The 26,779-nt window shown below is 54.4% G+C and overlaps 1 protein-coding gene across 1 annotated transcript; it reads left to right on the top strand.

The window, feature by feature from the left end:
• The first annotated feature begins 20,926 nt into the window (after positions 1 to 20,926).
• LOC102932266 (leptin) lies at positions 20,927 to 26,307 on the top strand. Its single transcript, XM_037889796.2, has 3 exons — positions 20,927 to 20,988; positions 23,409 to 23,579; positions 25,223 to 26,307. Exons 2-3 carry the CDS (start codon positions 23,436 to 23,438, stop codon positions 25,583 to 25,585), a joined length of 507 nt encoding a protein of 168 aa, XP_037745724.1. The 5' UTR covers positions 20,927 to 20,988; positions 23,409 to 23,435; the 3' UTR covers positions 25,586 to 26,307.
• Positions 26,308 to 26,779: the final 472 nt, after the last annotated feature.

A 26,779-nucleotide genomic window follows, 5' to 3' on the forward strand; every position in this document is an offset into this window, starting at 1 on the left:
GCCAGCCCTGGGAACAGCCGAGGGAAACAGAGGCTGCAGCCACAGCAGCATTGCTGAGCAGCTGAGGTCACCTTGGGGCAGCGCCAGACAATCGTTCATCCCCCGACAGCATTTTCACACCCCCAAAGGGGCAGGGCTGCGGCTCAGTGGAAAAGTTGACTTTAGCCTCTGGCTCAGGAGATTATGAAAGAACCTGGAATCAAGGGCTTGGCTCAGGCCTTGGCAGGACCAGACTTTATTAACCCTCTGACTCCCAAATCAAACTGCACAGGAGAGAGGAGGAAACTGGGGATACGTGCCGCTGGTGCAGACCCTGAGGGGTCTGGGGAGCCCTGCTGGCCTGGGGCAACTTATAGGTTCAGAGAGTCACAGATGATAGAGCCAGAAGGGACCATTATGATCATCTAGGCAGACCTCCTGCATCCCACAGGCCATGGACCCCTGCCTCGATCCCATGGCTTCCGGCTGAATTTGAGCGAAGCTTTTCAAGTCCTGGGGGTAGCGCCGCAGCCAGGAGGGGGCTGACATTGCAGGAGTTTCAGGGAGTTTGGCAGATTGTCAATCGACAATCTCACTCAGTCTTTTGACAGGCAAAACTGCCACTGACATCAGTGGGGGAGTTACCTGCATTTCTGAACCACCCCTCCCTGGTGCTCAGAGCGGGAAGGGTGGCAGGTCAGATGCTCTCGGGGAGGGGAGCTGATGGAAAATCCTGCAGTATCCAGTGCTGTTTGCTGAGGAAAGAACATAGTTGGAAGCAACCCCTGTAGCATGCAAAGGGTTAAATAAAAGATCCAGTGGGATAGATGGGCTGGAGCTCAAAGGTGAATCTCCCAGCAGCCCTTCTCGCTGAGCCGCCCACCCTGCAAAGCGTCAAAGCAAGGGACTACACCGATCTACTCCAGATGGGGCGTCCTGTATCCGCTCTGAACCCCATCCCCAAGCATGGCCCTCTCTTGCTGGGCATGACGGCCCCGAGTCTCATCACACACTGGCCCTAATGGGCATAATCTAGGCACGGCCTAATATCTAAACAAAAAATTTGCCTCAGTCTTTAATGAGGCTAATGAGGAGCTTAGGGATAATGGCAGGATGACAAATGGAAAGGAGGATATGGAGGTAGATATTACCACATCCGAGGTAGAAGCCAAACTCGAACAGCTTAATTGGACTAAATCAGGGGGCCCAGATAATCTTCATCCGAGAATATTAAAGGAACTGGCACATGAAATTGCAAGCCCATTAGCAAGAATTTTTAATGAATCTGTAAACTCAGGGGTTGTACCGTATGACTGGAGAATTGCTAACATAGTTCCGATTTTTAAGAAAGGATAAAAACGTGATCCGGGTAATTATAGGCCTGTTAGTTTGACATCTGTAGTATGCAAGGTCTTGGAAAACATTTTGAAGGAGAAAGTAGTTAAGGACATTGAGGTCAATGGTAATTGGGACAAAATACATGGTTTTACAAAAGATAGATCGTGCCAAACCAACCTGATCTCCTTCTTTGAGAAAGTAACAGAGTTTTTAGACAAAGGAAACGCAGTGGATCTAATTGACCTAGATTTCAGTAAGGCGTTTGATACCGTGCCACATGGGGAATTATTAGCTAAATTGGAAAAGATGGGATCAATATGAAAATTGAAAGGTGGATAAGGAATTGGTTAAAAGGGAGACTACAGAGCTGAAAGGTGAACTGTCAGGCTGGAAGGAGGTTACCAGTGGAGTTCCTCAGGAATGGGACCAGTCTCATTTAATCTTTTTATTACTGACCTCGGCACAAAAAGTGGGAGTGTGCTAATAAAGTTTGCAGATGATACAAAACTGGGAGGTATTGCCAACTCAGAGAAGGACTGAGATAACATACAGGAGGATCTGGATAACCTTGTAAACTGGAGTAATAGTAATAGGATGAAATTTAATAGTGAGAAGTGTAAGGTCACGCATTTAGGGATTAATAACAAGAATTTTAGTTATAAACTGGGGATGCAACAATTAGAAGTAACGGAGGAGGAGAAGGACCTCGGAGTATTGGTTGATCACAGGATGACTATGAGCCGCCAATGTGATATGGCCGTGAAAAAAGCTAATGCAGTCTTGGGATGCATCAGGCAAGGTATTTCCAGTAGAGATGAGGAGGTGTTAGTACCTTTATACAAGGCACTGGTGAGACCTCATCTGGAATATTGTGTGCAGTTCTGGTCTCCCATGTTTAAGAAGGATGAATTCAAAGTGGAACTGGTACAGAGAAGGGCTACTAGGATGATCAGAGGAATTGAAAACCTGTCTTATGAAAGGAGACTCAAGGAGCGTGGCTTTTTCAGCCTAACCAAAAGAAGGCTGAGGGGAGATAGGATTGCTCTCTATAAATATATCAGAGGAATAAATATCGGAGAGGGAGAGGAATTATTTAAGATCAGTACCAATGTGGAGACAAGAACGAATGGATATAAACTGGCCATCAGGAAGTTTAGACGTGAAATTAGGCGAAGGTTTCTAACCATCAGAGGAGTGAAGTTCTGGAACAGCCTTCCAAGGGGAGCAGTGGGCGCAAAAGACCTATCTGGCTTCAAGATTAAGCTTGATAAGTTTATGGAGGAGATGGTATGATGGGATAACATGATTTTAGCAATTAATTGATCTTTAAATATTCATGGTAAATAGGCCCAATGGCCTGTGGTGGGATGTTAGATGGAGTGGGATCTGAGTTTCTACAGAGAATTCTTTGCTGGGTGTCTGGCTGGTGAATCTTGCCCACATGCTCAGGATTTAGCTGATCACCATATTTGGGGTCGGGAAGGAATTTTCCTCCAGGGCAGATTGGAAGAGGCCCTGGAGGTTTTTCACCTTCCTCTGTAGCATGGGGCACGGGTCACTTGCTGGAGGATTCTCTGCTCCTTGAAGTCTTTAAACTAGGATTTGAGGACTTCAATAGCACAGACATAGGTGAGAGGTTTATTGCAGAAGTGGGTGGGTGAGATTCTGTGGCCTGCGTTGTGCAGGAGGTCAGACTAGATGATCATAATGGTCCCTCTGACCTTAAAGTCTATGAGTCTATTTGCACTTCACCCCGCCATAGGCCTTGTCCACACTGTGCATTCGTCCGCACCAGAGCGGAGCCAATCTTCCTGCGCACTAACTGACCCCTGTGGACCCTACGCGTACACACGAAAAGTTCTGTAGTGTGCGTTAACAGAGTCCTGTTTCAAACGGGCCTACATTAACACAGGTGCCTGGCCTGCGATGCCATAGCACTGTTTGAAGCAGCTAGATGTTAACGGATACTAGGGAACTTTTAGTGCATGCCAGCAGGGTCCACATGGACCCGTTAGTGTGTGACGTGAGAGTGCACACTAGAGGTTACACTCCTCTTGTGCAGGACAAGGCACCGTGTAGACAAGCCTGTAGTGTAAATGAGAATCAGGCCTGTTGTGTTGATATTTACACCTGTGCCCCACAGCCAGGATTCTTCACTCCCTTAGACACCCACCTTGCACCCCTTTCCACAGGTGCGAATAACCACACGAGGTACCAGGCAAGGGTGAGTACGGCCCAGGTGACACTAACTCCCTCACAGCCAGCCCTGGGCCGGCAGTACTCCAGTTTGACACCAGCATCGCTGCTTCGACAGAGCCCCACCAGGGCCAAACTGGACTGACACAGCAGTGAGTCTGGCCCAGGGCTTCTAACAGCGGGTGCTTTACTCCTCAGCTCTGGGTCCGGCCCGTCATGGCTGCAGCCTCTGTGACGAAGTGGGACTGTTCTTAATGTTTCCTCTGAATAGTGTGGGGATGCCTCAGTTTCCCCTATGCAGTTCTTAAGTATCTAGGAGGTGGGGTAAGGGTGTATGATCATTGCAGAGCCCTAGAGGGCAGGTGTGTGCAGGGGTCTGGACACAGAAAATGGCCAACACCCTGTCTCCTGGGAACTGATGGCCTGGGCCCTTCCCCCCTGCAAGGTGAGAGCTAAAGGGTTGGAGAACAAAAGAATCAGGTGCCCTCAAGGGACAAAGCCCCTAGGAGGAGGGGCTGGAGGGAGTTTCAGTTTGGGGCTGGCTGGGACATGGAGTGAAGTGCAGACGGAGTTGTCTGGCTCACTGGCCCCAAAATGGACACAGCTGAGGGATCCTGTTCTCTGCACCTACAAGCTCTGTGTTAGACCATGTACCTATCGTCTAATAAACCTTCTGTTTTACTGGCTGGCTGAGAGTCACAAAGTTGGAGGGCAAGACCCTCTGGCTTCCTGAGGAGCCCACCTGAGCGGACTCGCTGTGGGAAGCGCACGGAGGGGCAGAGGATGCTGAATGCTCCGAGGTCAGACCCAGGAAGGTGGAAGCCAGGTGAGCTGTGTGTCCTGCAGACAGGCTGCTCCCAGAAAGGAGACTTCCCCAGAGTCCTGCCAGGCTTCATGGGGAGCAGTTCCAGAGCATCGCCCGGGGACTCCGTGACAGCCTCCATAACAAACACATGGGTGCTGAACACTAATACCCATCGAGACTTGTTTTCCAGTGTTGTTGTAGCAGAGACGGTCTCCCTGAGACAGAGACAAGGTGGGTGAGGTAATGTTCTTTATTGGCCCAGCTTCTGGCTGTGGACAGTACAAGCTTTCGAGCGGCACAGACCTGACAAAGAGCTCTGCGCAGCTTGAAAACTTCCCCTTTCACCCACAGAAGCTGGTCCAGTAAAAGCTGTGACCTTCTCCACCTTGTCTCTCAGCAGCAGGTGTGTCAGTGCTAAATTGGGCTGGTCCCAGGGCGCCGCACCCTCCTGTGCTCTTCTAACTGCCCTGGTGTCCGGCTATGTGTAATCAGTGGCCAGGCGATTTGCCTCAACCTCTCACCCTGCCATAAAAATCTCCACATTGTGGAGCGCACAGCAAGCAGTAATAACAGTGGGAATATTGGTTTCGCTGAGGTCTAACCCAGTCAGAAAACTGCGCCAGCGCGCTTTTAAATGTCCAAATGCACATTCTACCACCATTCTGCACTTGCTCAGCCTGTAGTTGAACAGCTCCTGACTACTGTCCAGGCTGCCTGTGTACGGCTTCATGAGCCATGGCATTAAGGGGTAGGCTGGGTCCCCAAGGATAACTATAGGCATTTCAATATCCCCAAAGGTTATTTTCTGGTCTGGGAATAAAGTCCCTTCCTGCAGCTTTTGAAACAGACCAGAGTTCCTGAAGATGCGAGCGTCATGTACCTTTCCCAGCCATCCCTCGTTGATGTTGGTGAAACGTCCCTTGTGATCCACCAGAGCTTGCAGCACTATTGAAAAGTACCCCTTGCGGTTTATTTACTCGCTGGCTTGGTGCTCCGGTGCCAAGATAGGGATATGGGTTCCGTCTATGGCCCCACCACAGTTTGGGAATCCCATTGCAGCAAAGCCATCCACTATGACCTGCACATTTCCCAGGGTTACTACCCTTGATATCAGCAGATCTTTGATTGCGTTGGCTACTTGCATCACAGCAGCCCCCACAGTAGATTTGCCCACTCCAAATTGATTCCCGACTGACCGGTATCTGTCTGGCATTGCAAGCTTCCACAGGGCTATTGCCACTCGCTTCTCAACTATGAGGGCTGCTCTCATCTTAGTATTATTGCGCCTCAGGGCAGGGGAAAGCAAGTCACAAAGTTCCATGAAAGTGCCCTTACGCATAAGAAAGTTTCGCAGCCACTCGGAATCGTCCCAGACAACACTGTGCGGTCCCACCAGTCTGTGCTTGTTTCCCGAGCCCAGAATCAGCGTTCCACCGCATGAAACCTGCCCCATTTGTACCATGATGCCCACATTGCCAGGGCCCGTGCTTTGAGAGAAGTCTGTGTCCATGTCCTCATCACTCTTGTCACCGCGCTGACGTCGCCTACTCGCCCGGGTTTGCTTTGCCAGGTTCTGGTGCTGCATATACTGCTGGATAATGCGCGTGGTGTTTAATGTGCTCCTAATTGCCAAAGTGATCTGAGCGGGCTCCATGCTTGCCGTGGTATGGCATCTGCATGGAAAAAAGGCGCGGAACGATTGTCTGCCTTTGCCCTGACAGAGGGAGGGGCGACTGACGACATGGCTTACAGGGAATTAAAATCAACAAAGGGGGTGGCTTTGCGAGAGACTGAATGGCCCCCTCAAGGATGGAGCTCAAAACTGGGCTTAGCAGGCTGTTGATTTCAGGGAGGGAGGGAGGAGAAAATGAATCCAAGACAAATCTGGTCTATTTCTTGTTTTGAGCCACTTCATCTACCTTCATACATCTTGCTGGCAGCAGACTGTGCGGTACGACCGCTAGCCATCGTCATCTCCTGGGTGCTCGGCAGAAGACGGTGCAGTATGATGGCTGGCCATCGTCTTCTGCTGGCTGCTGATTAAAAGACAGTGCACTGCCGGTAGGACTCAATCGCCATGAGACGACACTTAAAAGGGAAACGACCTGGCTGAGTCACTCCCATGTTTGCCCAGGTTCCTCCAACCTCATCGAGGTCGGTTAAAAGAGCACCCAGGACTACGGCGACGATGGCGACCAGCCATACTGCACTGTCTGCTGCCAAAAGGCAATGAGTGGCTGCTGTGTAGCAATGCAGTATCATGTCTGCCAGCACCCAGGAGACATACGGTGACAGTTAGCTGAGCGAGGTCCATGCTTGCCATGGTATGGCATCTGCTCGGGTAACCCAGGAAAAAAGGCGCAAAATGATTGTCTCCCCTTGCTTTCACAGAGGGAGGGAGGGAGGGAGGGAAGGGGGGCCCGACGATATGTACCCTGAACCACCCGCAACAATGTTTTTGCCCCATCAGGCATTGGGATTTCTACCCAGAATTCAAATGGGCGGCGGAGACTTCAGGAACTGTGGGATAGCTACCCACAGTGCAACGCTCCAGAAGTCGACGGTTGCCTCGGTACTGTGGACGCACTCCACCGACTACATGCACTTAGAGCATTTGTGTGGGGACACACACAATCGACTGTATAAAAACGCTTTCTACAAAAACCGACTTCTATAAATTCGACCTAATTTCGTAGTGTAGACATACCCTTAGATTCACCATGCCAGCATAAAACAGCTTCTTTGTTACCTCACTGGTCACTCAGATGTCCAAACAACACAGTTCCCTTAAAGTGATCCAGCCTCACGCCTCCATCCAGGTACCCCTGTCAAATATGATGAAAATTTCTGTAAATCTTATTTCATCATATAAAAGAACAGGTTCTCCCAATCCCAAGGGATCGGACGCATCACCTCCCAGGTTATTGCATATTCCAGATCTTACCCAAATACACGCTATAGCCAATTCTTATTAACTAAACTAAAATTTATTAAAAAACAAAAAAGAGAGAGTATGGTTCAAAGATCAATATACAGACAGACAGGAGTTCAATTCGTTGAGGTTCAGATTTACAGCAGAAATGGAGCTTTGTAGTTCCAAAGAGTTCCTTTAGAATTCAAATAATAGGTCATAGTCCAATGTTCAAATCTCATACTCAGGGCGTACCAGCATAACTGGGACCTCAGTCTTGCAACTCAAACTTCCCCTGACAAAGCCTAAGCAGATCTGAGATGACAGAATCAGGACCCAAGGATCTTTTATCCAATTTCCTGTCTTTTGACAAGTTGGAGTTCTGCAGGGAACAAATGGTCATCAGGATGACTTTGCAGGAGGTCCATCACTGGTACTCAGCGATACGAATTAACATATGGCCCTTTGCTTGTTCCTCCCCCATTCACAGTGCGATAAATACCGAGATATCCCATGTTTACAATTAATTTAAATTTTGACCTCTGAATTATCAGAATACAGCATAGACAGGAATCTTTGATTACATTGTCCTGACCCTACTCATACATATGTAAATACACAAAAACACAACCGTTATCTCCCCACATGTCTTTTGAGGATTATTTATTTTGCAGGATGTTTAACCCTTTCTAGCCATGTGTCACAGCACTGAATCTAGCAGCTGAATTCTAGGCCTACCCGCAGAAGGATCCCTCCTGGTCCAGTGGGGGCCTTGTGGGTCACCGTGTTGCAAGATCCTGGGGAAGACTGCAGGTGAGAGAAGGGACCCGGTACCAGGAAAGGGCTCCCCGAGTGAAACCTTGGGGGATCAGAGGGTGGCTGGTGATCTTCCCAGAAGTACCACCAGTGGGATGTCCTTCCTTCTGAACATCAGGGGGTTCAGCGCACCCATTGAGAGCTGCTGCAGAACATTTACCACCCCAGAAATTCACAGGGGACCACCCTTTTGAGTTGGTGTATGGAAGGAGAGGGAGGGGACCCCTGGACTTGAAGAGAAACAAATGGGGAATTGGTGGTGGATTCTTCATAAATGATCTGGAGGATGGTGTGGATTGCACTCTCAGCAAATTTGTGGATGATACTAAACTGGGAGGAGTGGTAGATACGCTGGAGGGGAGGGATAGGATACAGAAGGACCTAGACAAATTGGAGGATTGGGCCAAAAGAAATCTGATGAGGTTCAATAAGGATAAGTGCAGGGTCCTGCACTTAGGATGGAAGAATCCAATGCACCGCTACAGACTAGGGACCGAATGGCTAGGCAGCAGTTCTGCGGAAAAGGACCTGGGGTGACAGTGGACGAGAAGCTGGATATGAGTCAGCAGTGTGCCCTTGTTGCCAAGAAGGCCAATGGCATTTTGGGATGTATAAGTAGGGGCATTGCCAGCAGATCGAGGGACGTGATCGTTCCCCTCTATTCGACACTGGTGAGGCCTCATCTGGAGTACTGTGTCCAGTTTTGGGCCCCACACTACAAGAGGGATGTGGATAAATTGGAGAGAGTCCAGCGAAGGGCAACAAAAATGATTAGGGGTCTAGAGCACATGACTTATGAGGAGAGGCTGAGGGAGCTGGGATTGTTTAGTCTGCGGAAGAGAAGAATGAGGGGGGATTTGATAGCTGCTTTCAACTACCTGAAAGGGGGTTCCAAAGAGGATGGCTCTAGACTGTTCTCAATGGTAGCAGATGACAGAACGAGGAGTAATGGTCTCAAGTTGCAATGGGGGAGGTTTAGATTGGATATTAGGAAAAACTTTTTCACTAAGAGGGTGGTGAAACACTGGAATGCGTTACCTAGGGAGGTGGTAGAATCTCCTTCCTTAGAGGTTTTTAAGGTCAGGCTTGACAAAGCCCTGGCTGGGATGATTTAACTGGGAATTGGTCCTGCTTCGAGCAGGGGGTTGGACTAGATGACCTTCTGGGGTCCCTTCCAACCCTGATATTCTATGATTCTATGATTCTATGAACTATCGTTCTGGAGAAAGCTCATTGAGCTCATGGCCAGGATGAGACTAGCCGGGGGGCCCAGGAACTGCAAAAGGGCTGGTCCAACAATGTTCCTGATTCTGATCGGGGACCAGAAGAGGAGTCTCAGCTCTGTGCAATGTCAACATAATGAAGCTGTACTTTAACAGGGAGACCTGTTGGTGCATGTGTGGGACAGGGAAAGGAGACGGGGAAAGGGAATCTCTCTCCTAAGCCAGGAGCCGACCTCCTGCTGGAATCAATTTCCTCTCTGACCAGCTCACCCCTACCCGCAGGCAGAGATCAGAGGGGCTGCATTGGTACGACAGCCAGCCTGGGCTCATTAATCTACCTGTCCATGGGCCGGGGAGGGGAGGTGTTCCCCATTCCCAGTCTCTGGGAAAACAGCCCGAGATCCAGCCTGGGATCTGGAAAGAGAGGTCAGTGACATGCTGGCATTAAGGGTGATCCAGCCGCCTACCAGCCCTGGGCTTCCTCTGTGGTGCTGGCTCCCAAGAAAGACGGGTCAATCAGACCCGGTGTGTACTATTGAAGCTCAGTGCCATCACTGTGTTCGATGCCTGCCCCATGCCCAGGACTAACAAAATCCTAGACAAGGTGGGGTGGGGAGCGTTACCTCACTGCCATGAATCTCACCGGGGCTACTGGCAGGTGCCTTTGGACCCAGTTGCTGGGTTGAAATCTGCTCCCATTAGCCCTATAGGGCTCTGAGTTCCTGGTCCTACCTTTTGGCCACAACAGGGTGCCTGCCACCTCCCAGTGCCCGGGGGATCTGTGACTGAGGGGGGTGGAGGACTGTGCCTGGCTACATTCATACTATCTATGCCTTCAGCCCGACCTGGGAGAACTGTGTGTCCCAGTGAAGAGGGGGCTGGGATGCCCCCGGGATGCAGGACGGATGATAGAGGCCGGAAAAGGTAAGATGAGGGTGGCAGAGGTGTCGTACCTGGGCCACAAGGTGGGAAGTAGCTGCCTAAAGCCAGAGCCAGCCAAGGTGAAGGTAACCAGAGACTGGCCCATTCCTCAACCAAGAGACAGGCCCAGGCCTCTAATGGGATGTCAGGGTACTACTGAAGGGTTGGACCCCACTTTAGCTCCCATTACGAAGATTGGGAAGTTGAATAAGCCAGACAAGGTGGTCTGGACCGAGCAGTGCAGAGGGCTCGCTGTGCACTGAAGGAGGCCCTAACCCAGGGGCTGGTGCTGGTAAACCCAGACTTGGACAAACCCTTATGGTGTTCACCAACACACCTCAGATGCAGGGCTTGGCACGGTGCTGATGCAGGCCAGTCCGAAGGGGAAGAGACACCCCACTGTGTATCTGAGCAAGAAGCTGCTTCTCTGGGAGCAGAACTAGGTGAAAGGAATGTCTGGCCCTGGGATGGGCTCTTAAAAAGCTTCGGCTGTATTGTGACGTTCTGTATCTCGGGGGAATACCCTACACCCCCATGTTCATCCTTATACTAGGATTGTGTGGTATCCAATGCCACGTTTGTCATGTCGGGTGTGTTCGGAAGGCTCATGATACACTGAGCATTGTTGTTAGAGTAATGTTACAGGTTGTAATTTCATGTCTATAGCTATGAGGCTGAAAATGTGTCCTCATGGCTTAAAACAAGCCCAGGCAAAACTCTCCAGGAACAGAGGGGCAGTTCACACCTCAACAGGGCATGTATGGGACAAACCCAGCCCCGCCTCACAGAAACAAAGGACACTGGCCTAGGCAGCAACAAAGGATCTGTTGGACTCTCAAGTGAGTCACCCCCCTTCCTTTGGCAAGTTTGAGACTGCAATGAGGTAATGTTCACCTGACTCTGAAGGGGGTGGGGGCAAAGCCAAGAGGGAAGAAAGGACATGATAAAAGGGAGAGTCGTTTTGCCTTGCTCTTCCTCTCTCTTCCACCTACATCTACAGACACCACCACCATAAAGGGACTGAAGCGCTGATCAAAGGGGAGAGCCTGACTGAAGCGCTGATCAAAGGGGAGAGCCTGGCTGAAGGGCGACCAGCCAGCCTGTGGTGAGAAGCATCTAAGTTTGTAAGGGCACTGAAAGTGTTAAGATCAGCTTAGAATGCGTTTTGCTTTTATTTCATTTGACCAAATCTGACTTCTTGTGCTTTGACTTATAATCACTTACTTAAAATCTATCTTTGTAGTTAATAAACCTGTTAGTTCTACGTGAAGCAGTGTGTATGGTTTGAAGCATGTCAGAAACTCTCCTTGGGATAACAAGCCTGGTACATATCAATTTCTTTGTTAAATTGATGAACTTATATAAGCTCGCAGCATCCAGCAGGTATAACTGGACATAGGCACCGAATTCCCCTCTGTCCCATGGGTGCTCGACCGCCCCGTCCTCTGGCCCCACCCCTGCCTGCCCTGCCCTACCCCAACTCCACCCCCTTCCCCCAAGTCCCCGCCCTGCCCCTCCTCTTTATCATCTCCTCTCCCTAGTGTGCCGCGTCCCCGCTCCTCCCCCTCCCTCCAGGAAAGTCCTAAGTGCCGCCAAACAGCTGTTAGGTGGTGGGTGGGAAGCGCTGGGAGGGGGCGGAGCGGGGAAGTGGCGCGCTCAGGGGAGGAGGAGGCGAGGAGGGGATGGGGGCAGGGGGAGCTTGACTGCTAGTGGGTGCGAAACACCTGCTAATTTTTCCCCGTGGGTGCTGCAGCCCCACAGCACCCACAGAGTCAGCACCTCTGTAACTGGACACTGCAAGATGGAGGTTCCTAGGGTTGTGTCTGGGAGCGGAGGTATTGGCTGGTGTCATTCGGCTGCACAAGCCAAGGAGCAGCTGACACGCCAGAGGCCGTGCGTGACCAGCCCAGGAGTGGGGGTTCTCACAGCAGAACAGGGTCAGGCTGGCTCCCAGAGTCAAGGACTGGGGTGACCTCGCGGATCAGGGGTCCAGGTAACACCAGGGGAACGTCACGGTGGCGCAGCGAGCAGGGTGCATGAGCAGCTTGTTATTCCAAGTGGCATTCACATTTTAAGCTCTGATACTCGTGATTTTAAGTGAGTCTTAAGTGCAGTGGCTAAGAACAGTCAGGAGGAGGTCACAGTTTTGTTATTTTCTGTTTGTTTATTTGAGGCGAGGGAAATAAGCACAAGAAAGCAGGAAAATGACTCCCAGTGAGGCAGCTACAAAACTAGAGCTGGCCAGACTGGAAGTGGCAGAGAAGGAAAAGGACCATGAGTTTCAGATGTGGCAGGCAGAAAGGAGGCTCAAAGAAGCAGCTGCGGCCAGGGAAACTATGGAGCAGAGGCAGCCAGGGAGGCAGCCAGAGAGGAGGCTGCCCACAGAAGGGCCAGGGAAGAAAGAGGAGCGAGAGAGTGAAAAAACAAACTGGACCTGCTAGAGAAGCAGAACCAGAGGCCCCTGACCCTGACAACTCCCATCACTCCAAAAATCCACAAGTGGGAACACGTGTGTCCTGCATACAGTGAGGAGGAGGATATTGCTGAATATCTGACTGCTTCAAAAGGCCTGTGTGTAATACATGAAATCCCCGATGATAAGAGAGTTCCTTCCCTGATTGCGAAATTAACGGATGCAGCTCCAGTGCCTGTGAGAACAGAGGAGCTGGGACCAGGAAATTGCCAGGTGGTCGTTTGCCAGAATACAAATGCCCCAACTGTCAGAGGGGAGGTGTTTCCCCCAGGCTGGTGAGACACAGAGCCTGATGCGAAAGCTGCAGGGAAAAGGTGACTCTGATCAAAGGGTAAACACATCTAGCCCACAGAGCACAGATCACAGTCCTCTAGGAAAAGGAGGCAAGGAAGGACTCAGTGCTGGGAGGGGGAAACACAGGGTAAACCCAAAAAGGGAGTAACTGGACACTGCAAGACGGAGGTTCTGAGAGTTGTGTCCGGGACCAGACATATTGGCTAGTGTCATTTGCTTGCACAACCAAGGAGCAGCTGACACGCCAGAGGCCGTGCGTGACCAGCCCAGGAGTGGGGGTTCTCACAGCAGAGCAGGGTCAGGCTGGCTCCCAGAGTCGAGGATTGGGGTGACCTAGCCGATCACTGGTCCGGAAAACACCAGAGGGGAACATCACACGTATCTATTGGGCAGTGCTTTATGGTGTACACCGACCACTCACGCCTGACCACTCACCCTGATGTGGCTGCACCGGATGAAAGGGGCTAATGCCAAACTCCATACGGAGCCGGGAGAGAGCATGGGGCCTGAGCGTCCGTGACAGCTAGGTGATCACAATGGGCCCTTCTGCCTTTGGAACGTGGTGCCCATCTGTGCGGTACCTGGGCGCCTCACACTCTCAAGCGCGTTTATCCTCCCGCTGCTCCTGGCAAGCGGAGCAGGGCCGTTAGCCCCACTGTACAGATGGGAACCGAGGCAGAGAGACTCTGTGACGTACCCCAGCTCACGCAGGCAGGCTGGGCCAGAGCAGGACCTGAATCCACCTCTCCCAAGTCCTAGGCTAGTGGCCTGACCCCGCGCAATCCTTCCTCGCAGGTGGCGAAGTCAGAGAGAACTTCTGAACAGGAGCAGAAACAGGATCTGCACCAAAGTCTTTGGATCAGGCCCATGGGGGTCAGATTTTCAATTCCTCAGCCGCTGCCACTGGCCAGCCCCAAAGCGGACCCACAGGGCTGAGCCCTTCAGAAAATCTGACCCTGGCTGGGGCTGCTGAGCGCTTGCAGCTCTGGCCTCCTGGGTACGCAATCCACACGAGGGAAGCATGTCGGTCTCGGGGCGGGAGCTCCAGGCTGGTGGCTGAGACGGACGGAGAAAAGACCAGTAGGACCAAGGAACCCAGCTTTGCTGGCGCAGCATCGGCCTTACTGCCTTTCCCTGGCGGATGGAAAGCTGCCAGTAGAGCTGGTGAGATCATTCGTTCTTTGTTCCTGGCTTTTTGTGAGGTTCGCCCTTCTTTCCATTACACACAGTCCCGAGCGATGTATCCAGGCCTGCAGCTGAGGGCTGGGGCCCCTGCCTAAACCAAAGCAGAACTGGGGAATAAAACACTTCTCTAAGCCTGATTCTCCACCGCCTGGCACCTTGTGGTCACTGACCCCAGGACCCAGCGGTTGCCCCACTGTGAGCCGGAAGCGTGTCACGAGGGTGAATGATGGCACGGCACCGAGTGCCTGGCATTGCTCAGTCAGGCCCCTTTTCCATCTCCATTGAGGATCCCCAGGTGATCTACCCACTGATTTATAAATGCTGGACCAAGAACCAATCCTAGTTTTACTGGAACACAAAAGAGTTAGTCTGGATTTACACTGGTGTAACTCAGGTCAGGATCTGGCTCTGTACACACAGAAATACCCACAGCCCACCACTGAAGTGCAGTCACTTCTTGGGTGAAACCTGTCAACTGTTTAACACACCACAGCAACACGGCGCCCCAAGCATTTGTTACCGGGTGTTGCATTGCAAGTGCTGCCGTCTTTCAGCCTGCGGTTCAAATGGCGAAGTGTGCCTTTGTTTCCCTTCCGGAACGACTGGTCTTTAGTGTCGCCGGTGGGAATGTCTGCTGAGTTCCACCCCAGAAGTGGCTGCATTTCGGAGGTTGGTGATTGATGGGCTCAGGAATCATAGAATCATAGAATATCAGGGTTGGAAGCGACCTCAGGAGGTCATCTAGTCCAACCCCCTGCTCAAAGCAGGACCAATCCCCAATTAAATCATCCCAGCCAGGGATTTGTCAAGCCTGACCTTAAAAACTTCTAAGGAAGGAGATTCTACCACCTCCCTAGGTAACGTATTCCAGTGTTTCCACAATCCACAATTCCACAATCATTTGGATAAAAACCACTTTAGAAACAGATTGTTCCAAGACAAGACACATTCAGGCTAGAAATAAGGGGCATGTTGTAAACAGTGAGGTTCATTATAGATTCATGTTATAGTGATCCTCTGGTCTGGCTTCCCATAGAACACCGCCCTTGGGACTGCCCTGATTGCCCCAGAGCAGCTATTGGGAGAAAACCATCCAATCTTGATTTCAAAGTTTGCCACTGATGGTGAATTGCCAGGGTTGGGTGCTCACTAATCTGTCATCACTTGTCCAGCCCTTGGTAAATTGCTCCAGTGGCTAGTTACCCTCCCTGTTAAAATTTTGCTTTATTTCTCGTCTGACTTGGTCTACCTGCAGCTTCCAGCTGTCAGATCTTGTTACCCCTTTCTCTGCCAGGCTGCAGAGCCCTCCATGATCCATTTCTGGAGCCCTGACTGTGCTCAGGTCACCCCTGAACCCTCTCTTTGTTGTGCTGAAGGGATCAACGCTCCTTCGCCATCGGAACAGCTGCCCTAGGGGTGGGGACCTTAAAGCCACATGGGGGCGTCTCTTTCTAAAAGCTCTGCTCTCACTCAGCCAGGGCTGAGGGCAGGACCCTGGGTGGGTTCTCGGCCTGGGCTATGCAGGAGGGCAAACTAGGTGCCCATAGGGGTCTGCCCTTAGCCATCTATGGCTCTGCCAGAGGGACAAGGAGGGGGACCGGCCTCTCCCGCAGAGCTGCTGTCGCTGCTGTTACTCAGCGAGGGCTCCAGGAGGCTGCACGTGGGCGCCACGCCAGCTGCGTTGCATGAGCCCCAATAAAACCCCGCGAACAGCGGGCGCGGGCGGAGACGTGCCCCTGACCTTGCCGCTGGACTGGCATCCTGGCAGCTGGGATCTCAGGGGGCAGATCGGAGGGCTCAGCCCTGCCTTGCACGCTGGCCCCATTGACGTCAATGGAATTGCTCACGTGAGGAGGGATTGCTCAGCTGAGGAAATCTGGCAGGGTTGGGCCCCAGCCCGTTGACCTAGCAGAGAACAAACTGTGAAGACACACCAGGCTCCGGGACGGCAGCTGGTGAACAATGTTGCAGACGTCCCCGCTCAGCCCCCAGGGACACGGCCAAAAGCTATTTCCTGCCAGAGGAAACGGAGCCCTGGCTGGTTTCTATTCCCTTCCTGCCAAAATGCCCGAGGAGTCACACTCACTGCCCCACCGGGCCCGGGACTGCCTTCACTCCAGCTTCGGGCAGTGTCACACCTGGGGCAGCCATTCAGAGCCCCCTGGAATGGCCCAGAGAACAGCCTCGGACATGAGAGGTTTTCTGGTATTTTTGTCCTGGCCCTCACTGAGCGGCCCGTGGACTGGCCCCGGGCTCAGTGTAGGAAGGCAGTGAGCCTGTCCCTGGTGTTGGAACGAGTGACAAACACTGGACGAGAGACTTCTGCCCCTGCCCGGGATTGCCACACGGCGCTTCTGCACTCCCAGAGAAAGGATCACGCTTGGTCTTCTGTCCGTGTTTCTACAGACCCCTCCGTGCAGGACCTCTAGCAACCGCGCCCTGACTGGGGCCTCTGGGCGCTGTAATTAGTAAGAAGATAAGAACGGCCAGACTGGGTCAGACCAAAGGTCCATCCAGCCCGGTGTCCTGTCTGCCGACAGGTTTCAGAGCAGCAGCCGTGTCAGTCTGTATTCGCAAAAAGAAAAGGAGGACTTGTGGCACCTTAATTTGTTCGTCTCTGAGGTGCCACAAGTCCTCCTGTTCTGTCTGCCGACAGCGGCCAGTGCCAGGAGACTGACCAGAACAGATAATCGTCAAGTGATCCATCCCCTGTCACCCATAATATTAATAATAATTAATAATAAATAGCCTTATAGGTTTTGTCCTTGTTAATGTGTGTAGAATTTCTTTCAAGGCTGTAGATAGAGATCTCTATAGATTTTCATGGAGAATTAAATCCTTTGTATTAGATTTGTTTTTTAAAAACCCCTAAACCACCCAGGAGCAGGAATCACATTGTCTGTTAAATGTGGAGCGTGTGGAGCCAGGGTCTGTATTTTATACGCCATGTGCCAGTCACACGGGTACTCAGAGTGTGTCTGGCTGCCATGTGTGTGCGCACGGCTTGGGTCTGGCCCTGCGTGTGCATCTTCCCCACGGCTCTGGTCACCGGCTTGAGTTTGTGTTTCTCCCTAGAGATTTTTAAGAAGCAGCTCAACCAGAGGGGCTCTTGTAAAACTTGCCCCGTGCTCCAGCCCTGCCCATCCCGCTCCCTGGCCGCGTGTGCCCGGGGAGCAGGACTGGGCCTTTGGGAGCCTCGCCGGCGGTTCTCTGCTCGCCAGGCAACACAGCCGTGGACCGTCAAAGGAGCCGAGCCCCAGCCTTGCGGAGAGCCGGGGGGCAGCCGGGCGGCGGGAGGGATGGCCTGCGGGCATGGGCCGGAGCAGGACCGGGAAGGGATGTCGAGAGGTTTCAGGGGGGCAGTCCAAGGCGCGAGGGCAGCATCCCTTCGGGGGCGGGGTTGGGTCGCTGAATTGTTGTTTCCTTGGGGAGGGGGACAAACATCCCCGTGTCATCAGCTTCCCCCCGCCTCTGAGCGGAGCCTGCGCGCAGCCGGGACTTTCACATCGGTTTGCCTTTCTCGGGTGTTTAAACAGAGCGCGGGAGAGCCCGAAATGTTCCGGCCGATCCGAGGCGAGGTGCCCGGGGCCGGCTTTAGTCCGCCTCGTGGGAGAGCTCCCAGCTGCTCGCAGGGGGCAGGCAGAGCTCCGTGGCCGGCCCCGGGCCCCTCGCCTGGCCGGAGAGCGGCTCTGGCTTTGCGCCTGGAGCGCGCTGCGCGGGGGAGGAGTTTGAAGTCTGTTTTTAAAATCTCGTCCTGCCGGGGGCAGTTTCCTTGCGCAGCTCCAACGGTTCCTTGCACAAGGCGCTGCCTTCCCTAACGAAAAGGGGCAAAAAGGTCCCGCCGCTGACCTCAGAGGCCTGTCTTCACCCCCCGCTAATCCCCCCGCGCCTCCCACCCTCTGCGCGGCTTTTTAAAACAACACGCGGCTCGGTTTGCAAAATGTAGGGAAGCAAAATCAAACTCCCTTTAAGGGGACATGGAATTAACACGCGGTCTATTTCCTGGACAACGGGGTTAGCGATTGCTGCGGGACCAGAGCCAACTCGAAGGGTTTATTTGTTCCTGGACAGATTTATTTATCCCTTGTCCCGAAGGCAAAGCTCCACCCGGGCTGGGTTAAACTTCAACCGATCGAGCGCCTCCGCTGCGCGCTCTCGCTCCTGTTTTTGTTTCGCTTTTAAAATCCAGCCCGTGAAACGGTTTTTCGGGAAATCAAATCGGATCTTTTCAAAGTTGATTCCAAAACTGGCCCTTTCCTGGCAGGAAAATTCGATCATTCGGATTGTCCAGTCTACCCCAGTCTAGACTAGGGGAGGGGATACGAATTCTCTGTCCAGATCGCGTTTCTGTGACACTTGAGAATGCAGAAGGTATTCGGTTTATTCAGAACGAAACTCAGGCTGGAAAAAATAAACACAAGTTTTCAAGAGAAGAGGAAAGTTGGAAACGGATCCCACTGCTCCTGGCACGTCCGAGGCGCTGGATGTGGGGCTGCTGATCCGAGGGGAAAGGGTGTGTTGTCTGCACAACGAGGTGCAATTCTTGTTCAAACTCGTTGTCTCATAGGAAAGAATTAATAGCACAGAAACGTCCTCAGCGCGTGCGACCAGCAGCACACCAGGTGTACAGCGCCGAGCGCCGCGCCTCCGGACACGCCTCCTTGGGTAACTGTCCCTAGCGACTCCTGGCTGTTCATATCGATCCAGGCTGGAGGGCGCGTCCTTCGCTTATTGCCTCGCCAAAAGCACTTCCCGTTGTAGGAGTTTAAAACTCCAGAGGCTAAATAATCAATTGTGAAACCACAGTAACATATCACGGTCCGTAAACCCGACCGGCCCGCCAGGGACCCGCTGGGGTTCGCCTCGCCCGGGGCCTGGGGCTTTCACAGCCCGTTACAAACACTGACTGGTTACACCACAAACACACAGCCCCTCGCTAGAGAGCGAGAGAGAAACGGATGAGGTGTGTGGGGATAGACAGAGCGGGTGTGGGGTGATAGATAGATAGATAGATAGATAGATAGATAGATAGATAGATAGATAGATAGATAGATAGATGGTGTGTGTGGGGATAGACAAAGGGGGTATTTGGAGATAGATAGCTAGATAGCTAGAGGGGGTGTATGGGGATAGATAGGGGGTGTGGGGAGGGGTGGACAGAGGGGGGATATGCGGATAGATAGAGGGGTGCAGAACCGGTGGATAGAGGGGGGGTATGGGGTTAGATAGAGGGTGTGTGTGGGGATAGATAGATAGATAGATAGATAGATAGATAGATAGATAGGGTGGATGGGGATAGACAAAGGGGGTGTTTGGAGATAGATAGATAGCTAGAGAGGGTGTATGGGGATAGATAGGGGTGTGGGAGGGGTGGATAGAGTGGGGGGGTATGGGGATAGATAGAGGGGTTTAGGAACCGGTGGATAGAGGGGAGGTATGGGGATAGTTCGAGGGGTGCAGGGACGGATGGATAGAGGAGGTGTATGGGGACAGAGAGAGGGGTGCAGGAACCGGTGGATGGGGGGGTATGGGGATAGTTCGAGGGGTGCAGGGACAGCTGGACAGAGGGGGGTATGGGGATAGATAGAGGGGTGCAGGAACCGGTGGATGGGAGGGTATGGTGATAGATAGAGGGGGTGTGGGGGATAGATAGATAGATAGATAGATAGATAGATAGATAGATAGATAGGGTGGATGGGGATAGATAGATAGACAGATAGATAGATAGATAGATAGATAGATAGATAGATAGATAGATAGATAGATAGAGGGGGTGTGTGGGGATAGATAGATAGATAGACAGATAGATAGATAGATAGATAGATAGATGGTGTGTGTGGGGATAGACAGAGGGGGTGTTTGGAGATAGATAGCTAGAGGGGGTGTATGGGGATAGATAAGGGGTGTGGGGAGGGGTAGACAGAGGAGGTGTATGGGGATAGTTCGAGGGGTGCAGGGGCGGATGGATAGAGGGGGGGTATGGGGATAGATAGAGGGGTGCAGGAACCGGTGGATGGGGGGGTATGGGGATAGTTCGAGGGGTGCAGGGACGGATGGATAGAGGGGGGGTATGGGGATAGATAGAGGGGTGCAGGAACCGGTGGATGGGGGGGTATGGGGATAGTTCGAGGGGTGCAGGGACGGATGGATAGAGGGGGGGTATGGGGATAGATAGAGGGGTGCAGGAACCGGTGGATGGTGGGGTATGGGGATAGTTCGAGGGGTGCAGGGACGGATGGATAGAGGGGGGGTATGGGGATAGATAGAGGGGTGCAGGAACCGGTGGATGGGGGGGTATGGGGATAGTTCGAGGGGTGCAGGGGCGGATGGATAGAGGGGGGGTATGGGGTCAGAGAGAGGGGTGCAGGAACCGGTGGATGGGGGGTATGGGCATAGTTCGAGGGGTGCAGGGACGATGGATAGAGGGGGGATGGGGATAGATCGAGGGGGTGCGGGGAGGGATGGGTGGGGGACGGATGGGCATAGTGGGGATATTTCCTAGAGACACATTTATCGTACACAAGGCGAGGGGAAGCGGGAAGTCGAGGGGAGAAGTTACATTAACGCGATCTGATCAAATGACAGCAGCAGCAGCCGGCGGGGCGACCCCGGGGCTCGCGTCTGCCCCCCGCGCGGCCCGCGGGCTGTCGGGGGGCGGCGGAGGGGGTGGGACGGCCGGGGCGCCCCGCGCTGCAGCCGGCCCGGCTCTTCTCTCGCTCTGCAGCGCGGGGCGAAGCGGAGGAGGGGTGCGATGAGTAACCCTTGTGCAATGCTGCCGCGGCTCTATATAAGCCGGCCCGGCCCGACATGGAGCCAGCGCAGCGCGGAGGGCGAAGGGAGCCGGGAGGTAAGGTGGGGGCCCCCTTCCCTTCCCCTCCCTCCCGCCCGGGGCGCTGGGCCCCAGGCTGGCCGGCTCCCCGCCGCAGCTCAGCTGGGGGTTGCCCTGCTCTGCCCCAGCCCCGACACGGGGAAGGCAGCGGGAGCCCAGCGCTTCTGCCCTGGCTGGGGACGGGGAAGGAGCCTCTCCGGGGCCATGGAGTTTAAAAGCTGCCAGGCGGGGGTGGACGGTGGCCCCGTGGGTAGGGCAGGGGCTCGGGGGAGCTGGGTTCCCTGCCTGGCTCTGCCAGCCACATCCCCGTTCTGTGCCTCAGTTTCCCCTGCTGCAAAATGGGACTGAGGCTCGGAGGTCTGTGGAGGGAAAGTGCCAGGTGGCACTGTTGTGTTAATGGGGCTGTCGGGGAGGGGGGGGAGGGGAGGGTGTATCATGTAGGGCAAGACAGGATTCACCCCTACCAAGGAGGTGTGGGGAAGGAGCCCCATAGTCCTGGTGATCTGAACCCCCGCTGGACAGGGGGCTCCCCAGGGGTTCTTGAGAAGCAGCAGCTCAGGGCAAGGGAGGAAGCAGGAGAGACAGGGAGGAAGATGGGAGAAAAGGGTCAAGGAAAGTGACCAGGTGGGGGAGGCTAATAGTGACCTAGGGGCCCACTGCCACAGGCCAGGTCTGGAAGGCGGCTTGGGATCAAGAGGTCCCAGGGGAGCCGGAGTCTCGTCTCACCCATGCTGGGGGGTTGGGAGCTAGCTCAGCGTGAGGCCTGGGGGGTGCAGAGGGGCTGTCAGCAGGACACTGGGGTCTATCTCAGCCCTGCTGAGCTGCCAGGGGACTTTACCTGGCCAGGTATAAACCAGTGTCCCTGCCCGGGCCCAGAGCACTGTGCTAACTGGCTCTCTGCACCAGGTCCCTTGCTCTGCTTCTCCCCACGCAGAGATGCTGGGGCTGTGAGAAGCCCTGGCTGCAGACGGTGAGCCAGTTATGTTTCACTGTCGGGCCTGGTTTATTCCTGCTAGGGGAAAGGTGCCTGATTAAGCCAGGTGCTGGGGTCCAGTGGCCGCACGTCCCCCTGGCCTTGTGTCCCCCTTGTCTCGACTGCCCATGCGCTCGACCTTTCTGCTCCGCACCACGTGGTCTCCTTGCCAAGAGGAAGGTCTGGTGGTGGAGGTGTTGGGCTGGATGAGGGAGATCTGGGGTCTGTCCCTGGGCAAGTCGGTTAAACTCAGCTCCCCACCTGTACAGCGGAGGTGATGTTACTGCCTGACCTCATGGCGCCTGCCTGCACAGTAGTGACAGGACCTCGCCAGGCCCCCAGGCAGCTCTGTCCAGCTTTGCGAGCCAAGGGCCTCTCGACCCGCTTTAACCCAGCTAGTGCAATGACCATGGCAGTGCAGATCTGGCAGCGTAGACCCTGGCACAGGCTAGCAACAACCCCGACACAAGCCTGCCAGGGGCCCCGGGTGCATACTCGATTGCTGGCCACCACTTCTTCAGCAAGAGGCAGCCCTGCCGGGAATCTCAGCCCGAGCCTTTGCAGGCCACAGGGCAGGGAGCCCTGCCAGGAATCTCAAACCGAAACCTTGACAGATCACACATGGTGCAGAGCCGCACGGGCCTGTGGCCACCAGCGAATGAGAAAAGAATGCACAGCGAGGGGGGAGGGGTGCCCAGGCAGCCGCCAAGCCCGCGAGAGGGTAAGATGAGGACATGGGGAGCGGAAGGGAGTCGCTCTCTGCCTGAGCACAGCTCGGGGTCAAAGCACTGCTGTGAAGGGTGGGCTTGTGGCTGACGGCTGGACTGGGGTCAGGAGCTCTTGGTTCAGGTCCCAGCTCTGACACACCCTGCCCCTGGGAGCATGGGGGAGCCATTTAATCCCTCCACTCCCCATCAGGGCTATGGCCTAGTGACTCCTCTCTATCCCAGCCCCTGGCTAGCCAGCCTGGCAGCTCTTTGGGGAGAGCCTGTCTCTCCCTGGGGATGCGCAGCCCCCAGCCCCAGGGGCCCCGATCTCGGGTAGGTGCAGCCCAAATCACTCACACGTTTGCTCCACACTCCCATGGAGAGCTGCGGGTGTAAGGTGTGTTGCACAGACCATTCTGCAGGCCTTCACCTCCCCGTCCTGTGCCACACTGCTTTAACCCCTGGGGGTGCAGACGGCCTGCACATGCCTGTGCAATGCAACGCCCCCAGGTGCCTCGTCAGCAGCTGGGACCCCTGGCTCGACGGGCACAGGCTCCACGGCTCGGTTAAAAGACCCAGCTGAGAGCCAGAAGCAGATTTGTGGGGGTTGCTCCTTCATCTGATGGCCTGGTGCCCCATTGGAGAGGAGGGCAGCCCCAGCATGGGGCGGCACCCCACAGCTCTCAGACCTCCTGGGAGGCCTTGTCTCTGGGGGGCTGCAAACACCTGTTTAACTTGCATCGCTCTTGCCTGTTTAGGGCCTTAGCGAAGGAGGAGGGAGGAAAATGCGGTGTCCCAGCCTGCCGCTCTGTGGGCTGCTCTGGTTTTGGCTGCCTCTCTTCTACAGCCGGCCGGTGAAAATCGACAAGGTCAAGGCCGACACCAAAAACCTCACACGAACCATCATAGCCCGGATCCAGGAGCACCAGGTACGTTGGGGTGAGCCGGGCGGAGGATCAGTGGGGCGATCGGGTCAGCTCACAGAACGATTCCTCTCCTGGCACTGCTGTATTTCACCCTCGGGGCACGAACAGGCTCCTGGGGCCAGGACCTCTGCTGGTGGTAGCTAGAGAAGCTAGTAGGCCCCACCAACTGAGCATCCGGCCCAGGGAATCAAAGCTGGAGGTGACTGCGGGTGCCAGGTCGACGAGTCTGTAACTGCCCACCCCACCCTGAGTCCCTTCCCCTGGGGCACAGTTCCACTGTCCCTGAGCTTGCTGGAAGGGAGCCTTCCCCAAGGGTCAGCATAAATCTCCCTTGCTCCCTGGGACAGCCCTTCACTCCCCTCTGCTGAGGACAGGCAGCTGGGGTGTCACATCCTGGCTGCTGTCCTTATCTCTGAGCCAGGGAACACACACATACTTCCTAGTATGTGCTACTTCCACCATCTGCCTTCTGCTCCAAACCCTTCAGCGCCTCTCCTCCCTAGCACGGAGGGGCCCAGGCCTAGGCTGGCTGTCCAGGTGAGTTCTCCCCCGAGGCACTGCTCCAGGGATCTCCGTGCGTGCCTCATACCTCCCATCAAAGGCTCTCGATGCTCCAAGCCCCTGGCACTCACTGAGCAGGTTAGGAGGTGCCCAAGGATGGTCACGTGACAGTGGCAGAGAGGCAAGAAGGAGCCAGCTCCCAGGCTCTGTGGTTTAACTGCCCGTCCTTCCTGCAGCCCCAAAGAGCCATTTGCTGCCAGGTGCTGCGAACTCTCACTTGACTTGGCCACTGTATGCCCCGACACGGCCCACCATGCTGCATTCCTACCTGGGGGCACTGGCGGATTAGCCAATGGGCCAACGGGGCCCGTGCCCAGGGTCCCCGGCCAATAGTGGGGCCCCGGAAAAAATCCACTGCTGGGCAGCAGAAGCCCGGAGCCCCGGCAGAAGCACCGTGTGGGTGGGTCGGGGAAGCCGCAGTGCCCGGAGCCTGGCTGTGGCCCCCGGATTGGAGGTGCTCTCGCTCACTGCCATGGCCTCAGGGCTCTCACTCCCCGCTGCAGCCCTGGGGCCGTGATGGTGGGGAAAGAGCTTCTCTGGTCTGGGGGGGGGAGCAGAAAGGAGCAAAGTGGTTGCGGGGCCGCAGTGGTGGGGGGGCAGAATGGGGTGAGACCGCAGATGGAAGGGGTAAGGAGGACCCCCCCCCCTTGCTCTGGCCAAGGGCCCCATGAAACTGTAATATGCCTCTGCTTAGGGGATCCCACCAGGTAACTCTCTGGTTGAAGCCAGGGCAGGAGGCATCAGGAGGCAGTTAGAGCAAGCCCCTGTTTGTGACCTAGACACATGGCACATGTGTTTCCTCCCCCCGCCCCACATCACACATGCTGCAGAGAGTGCCTTCAAAGGCAGCATAGCAAAGGGGCCCATCCGTTCCATGGCTGCTGGCGTGCCCTTCCTAGCGCCTTTGTGATGGCCTTGTTTGACACGTCCCAGGGAAGAGCATGCAGACCTTTCTAGAGCTGGCTGAGCTGCCGGGGCTGATCCCTGGAGCGTAGAAGTGCCATAGTCCTTAGCCAAACAGCCCCTGTAGAGAAGAGAGGGCAGCCCTGTGCTAGCGTGGCTAACTAGCCTTCTCCTCCATGCAGCTCTTCCCTCTGAACTTGAAGATAAATGGACTTGACTTCATCCCCGGAGAGCGACCTTTGGAGAGCTTAGACTCCATGGACGAGACCTTGCAGATATTCCAGAGGATCCTCCCCAGCCTGCCCATGGAAAACGTGCCAGTAGCACAAATCTTCAACGACATAGAGAACCTCCGGAGTCTGATCCAGACCTTGGGTTCTCACCTCGGTTGCACCTTCCACAAATCCTCTACCCTGGACGCTCTGGGGAATCTGACCGAGCTGCTGACTACCTCTCCTTACACGGCTGCAGTGGTGGCTCTGGACCGGCTCCAGAAGTGCCTGCACAGCATCATCAAACATCTGGATCACATTCAGCGCTGCTAGAGGAGAACGGCTGCATCACCAGCTGCCTGAAAGCCTAGCACAGGACGTCTGTGTGCTAGCTTCTCCCGTAAGTCCGCTTCAGAGCACGACCTCTGGCCCTCTGCTCTGAACGTCAGAATTTTCATTCCCACCCGTACTTCCACTGAGAGAAAACGCACCAAGGACTTTACCTGGTGCCAGGACATACCCACCTCGCTGTCCTTCTAGCAAGGAGCAGAATCCTGGGGCCTGAGAACTCTCACCGCCGCTGGAAGTTTGCAAACACAGTTTGTCTGTAACCCGAACGCATGTCTATGCCAGAGAAAAGTTTCCTGCTCCCCTGTAAGGAGCACCATGCCCGGCTATCCAGGAGCTACCATCCTGCCTTTGTTGTAGGGAGTCTGTGCCTGGAGCAGTTTTCCAGTATTTATTTATTGTCTCTATATTTTTTTAATTTAAGTTTGAAACGGGCCGCACTGACCCAGTGGCCTCTCTGTGGCGCTGTGCGTCTGGGAGGGGGGTGCGGAGCCTAGCGTTCTCTTCCTGGGCCAAGAAACGGGGGAGCGTGACATACGTGGCCCGCTCCGCCTGTTGGGAGGGGAACAGAGGTTTAGTATCACTCCTTCTGGATGACTTGAAAGCGGCAAGGTCCCGCCCAGCCCAAAGTGACTGGGGGCTGGCGGAAAACTCCATGGAGGTGTGACCTGTTCGCTTGTTGACATGTATATTTATTTCTTCTATGATCTGTTTTGAAGTAAAGTTAATTCCTCTGCAGCTGTTCTGTTCCAATCTCCCCAATGATGGGATTTCATCGCCTTTCAGTTTGGACCTGGAAAACTCGGGCACACTTTGCTTAGAGAAACCAGCAAGCGTCTTAGCGCTTTTGTTCTAAAGCACCGATCAGTACCAGGTCCTGTCCAGAGATGGGGCCATCGGTGTGCGTTCGTTCCAGCCAGGTCAGGGGTGCCTGGGTTTCATGCTGGGGGCAAGGCTGCCTGCAGGGGCATTGGGCTCTCAGAGGGACAGCCTGTCACAGGGTCCCTGGGCGATGCTCTGGAACTGCTCCCCATGAAGCCAGGCAGGACTCTGGGGAAGTCTCCTCTCTGGGAGCAGCCTGTCTGCAGGACACACAGCTCACACAGCTTCCACCTTCCTGGGTCTGACCTCGGAGCATTCAGCATCCTCTGCCACTCCATGCGCTTCCCACAGCGAGTC

This window comes from Chelonia mydas, chromosome 1, assembly GCF_015237465.2.
Source record: "Chelonia mydas isolate rCheMyd1 chromosome 1, rCheMyd1.pri.v2, whole genome shotgun sequence".
Classification (NCBI taxonomy): domain Eukaryota; kingdom Metazoa; phylum Chordata; order Testudines; family Cheloniidae; genus Chelonia; species Chelonia mydas.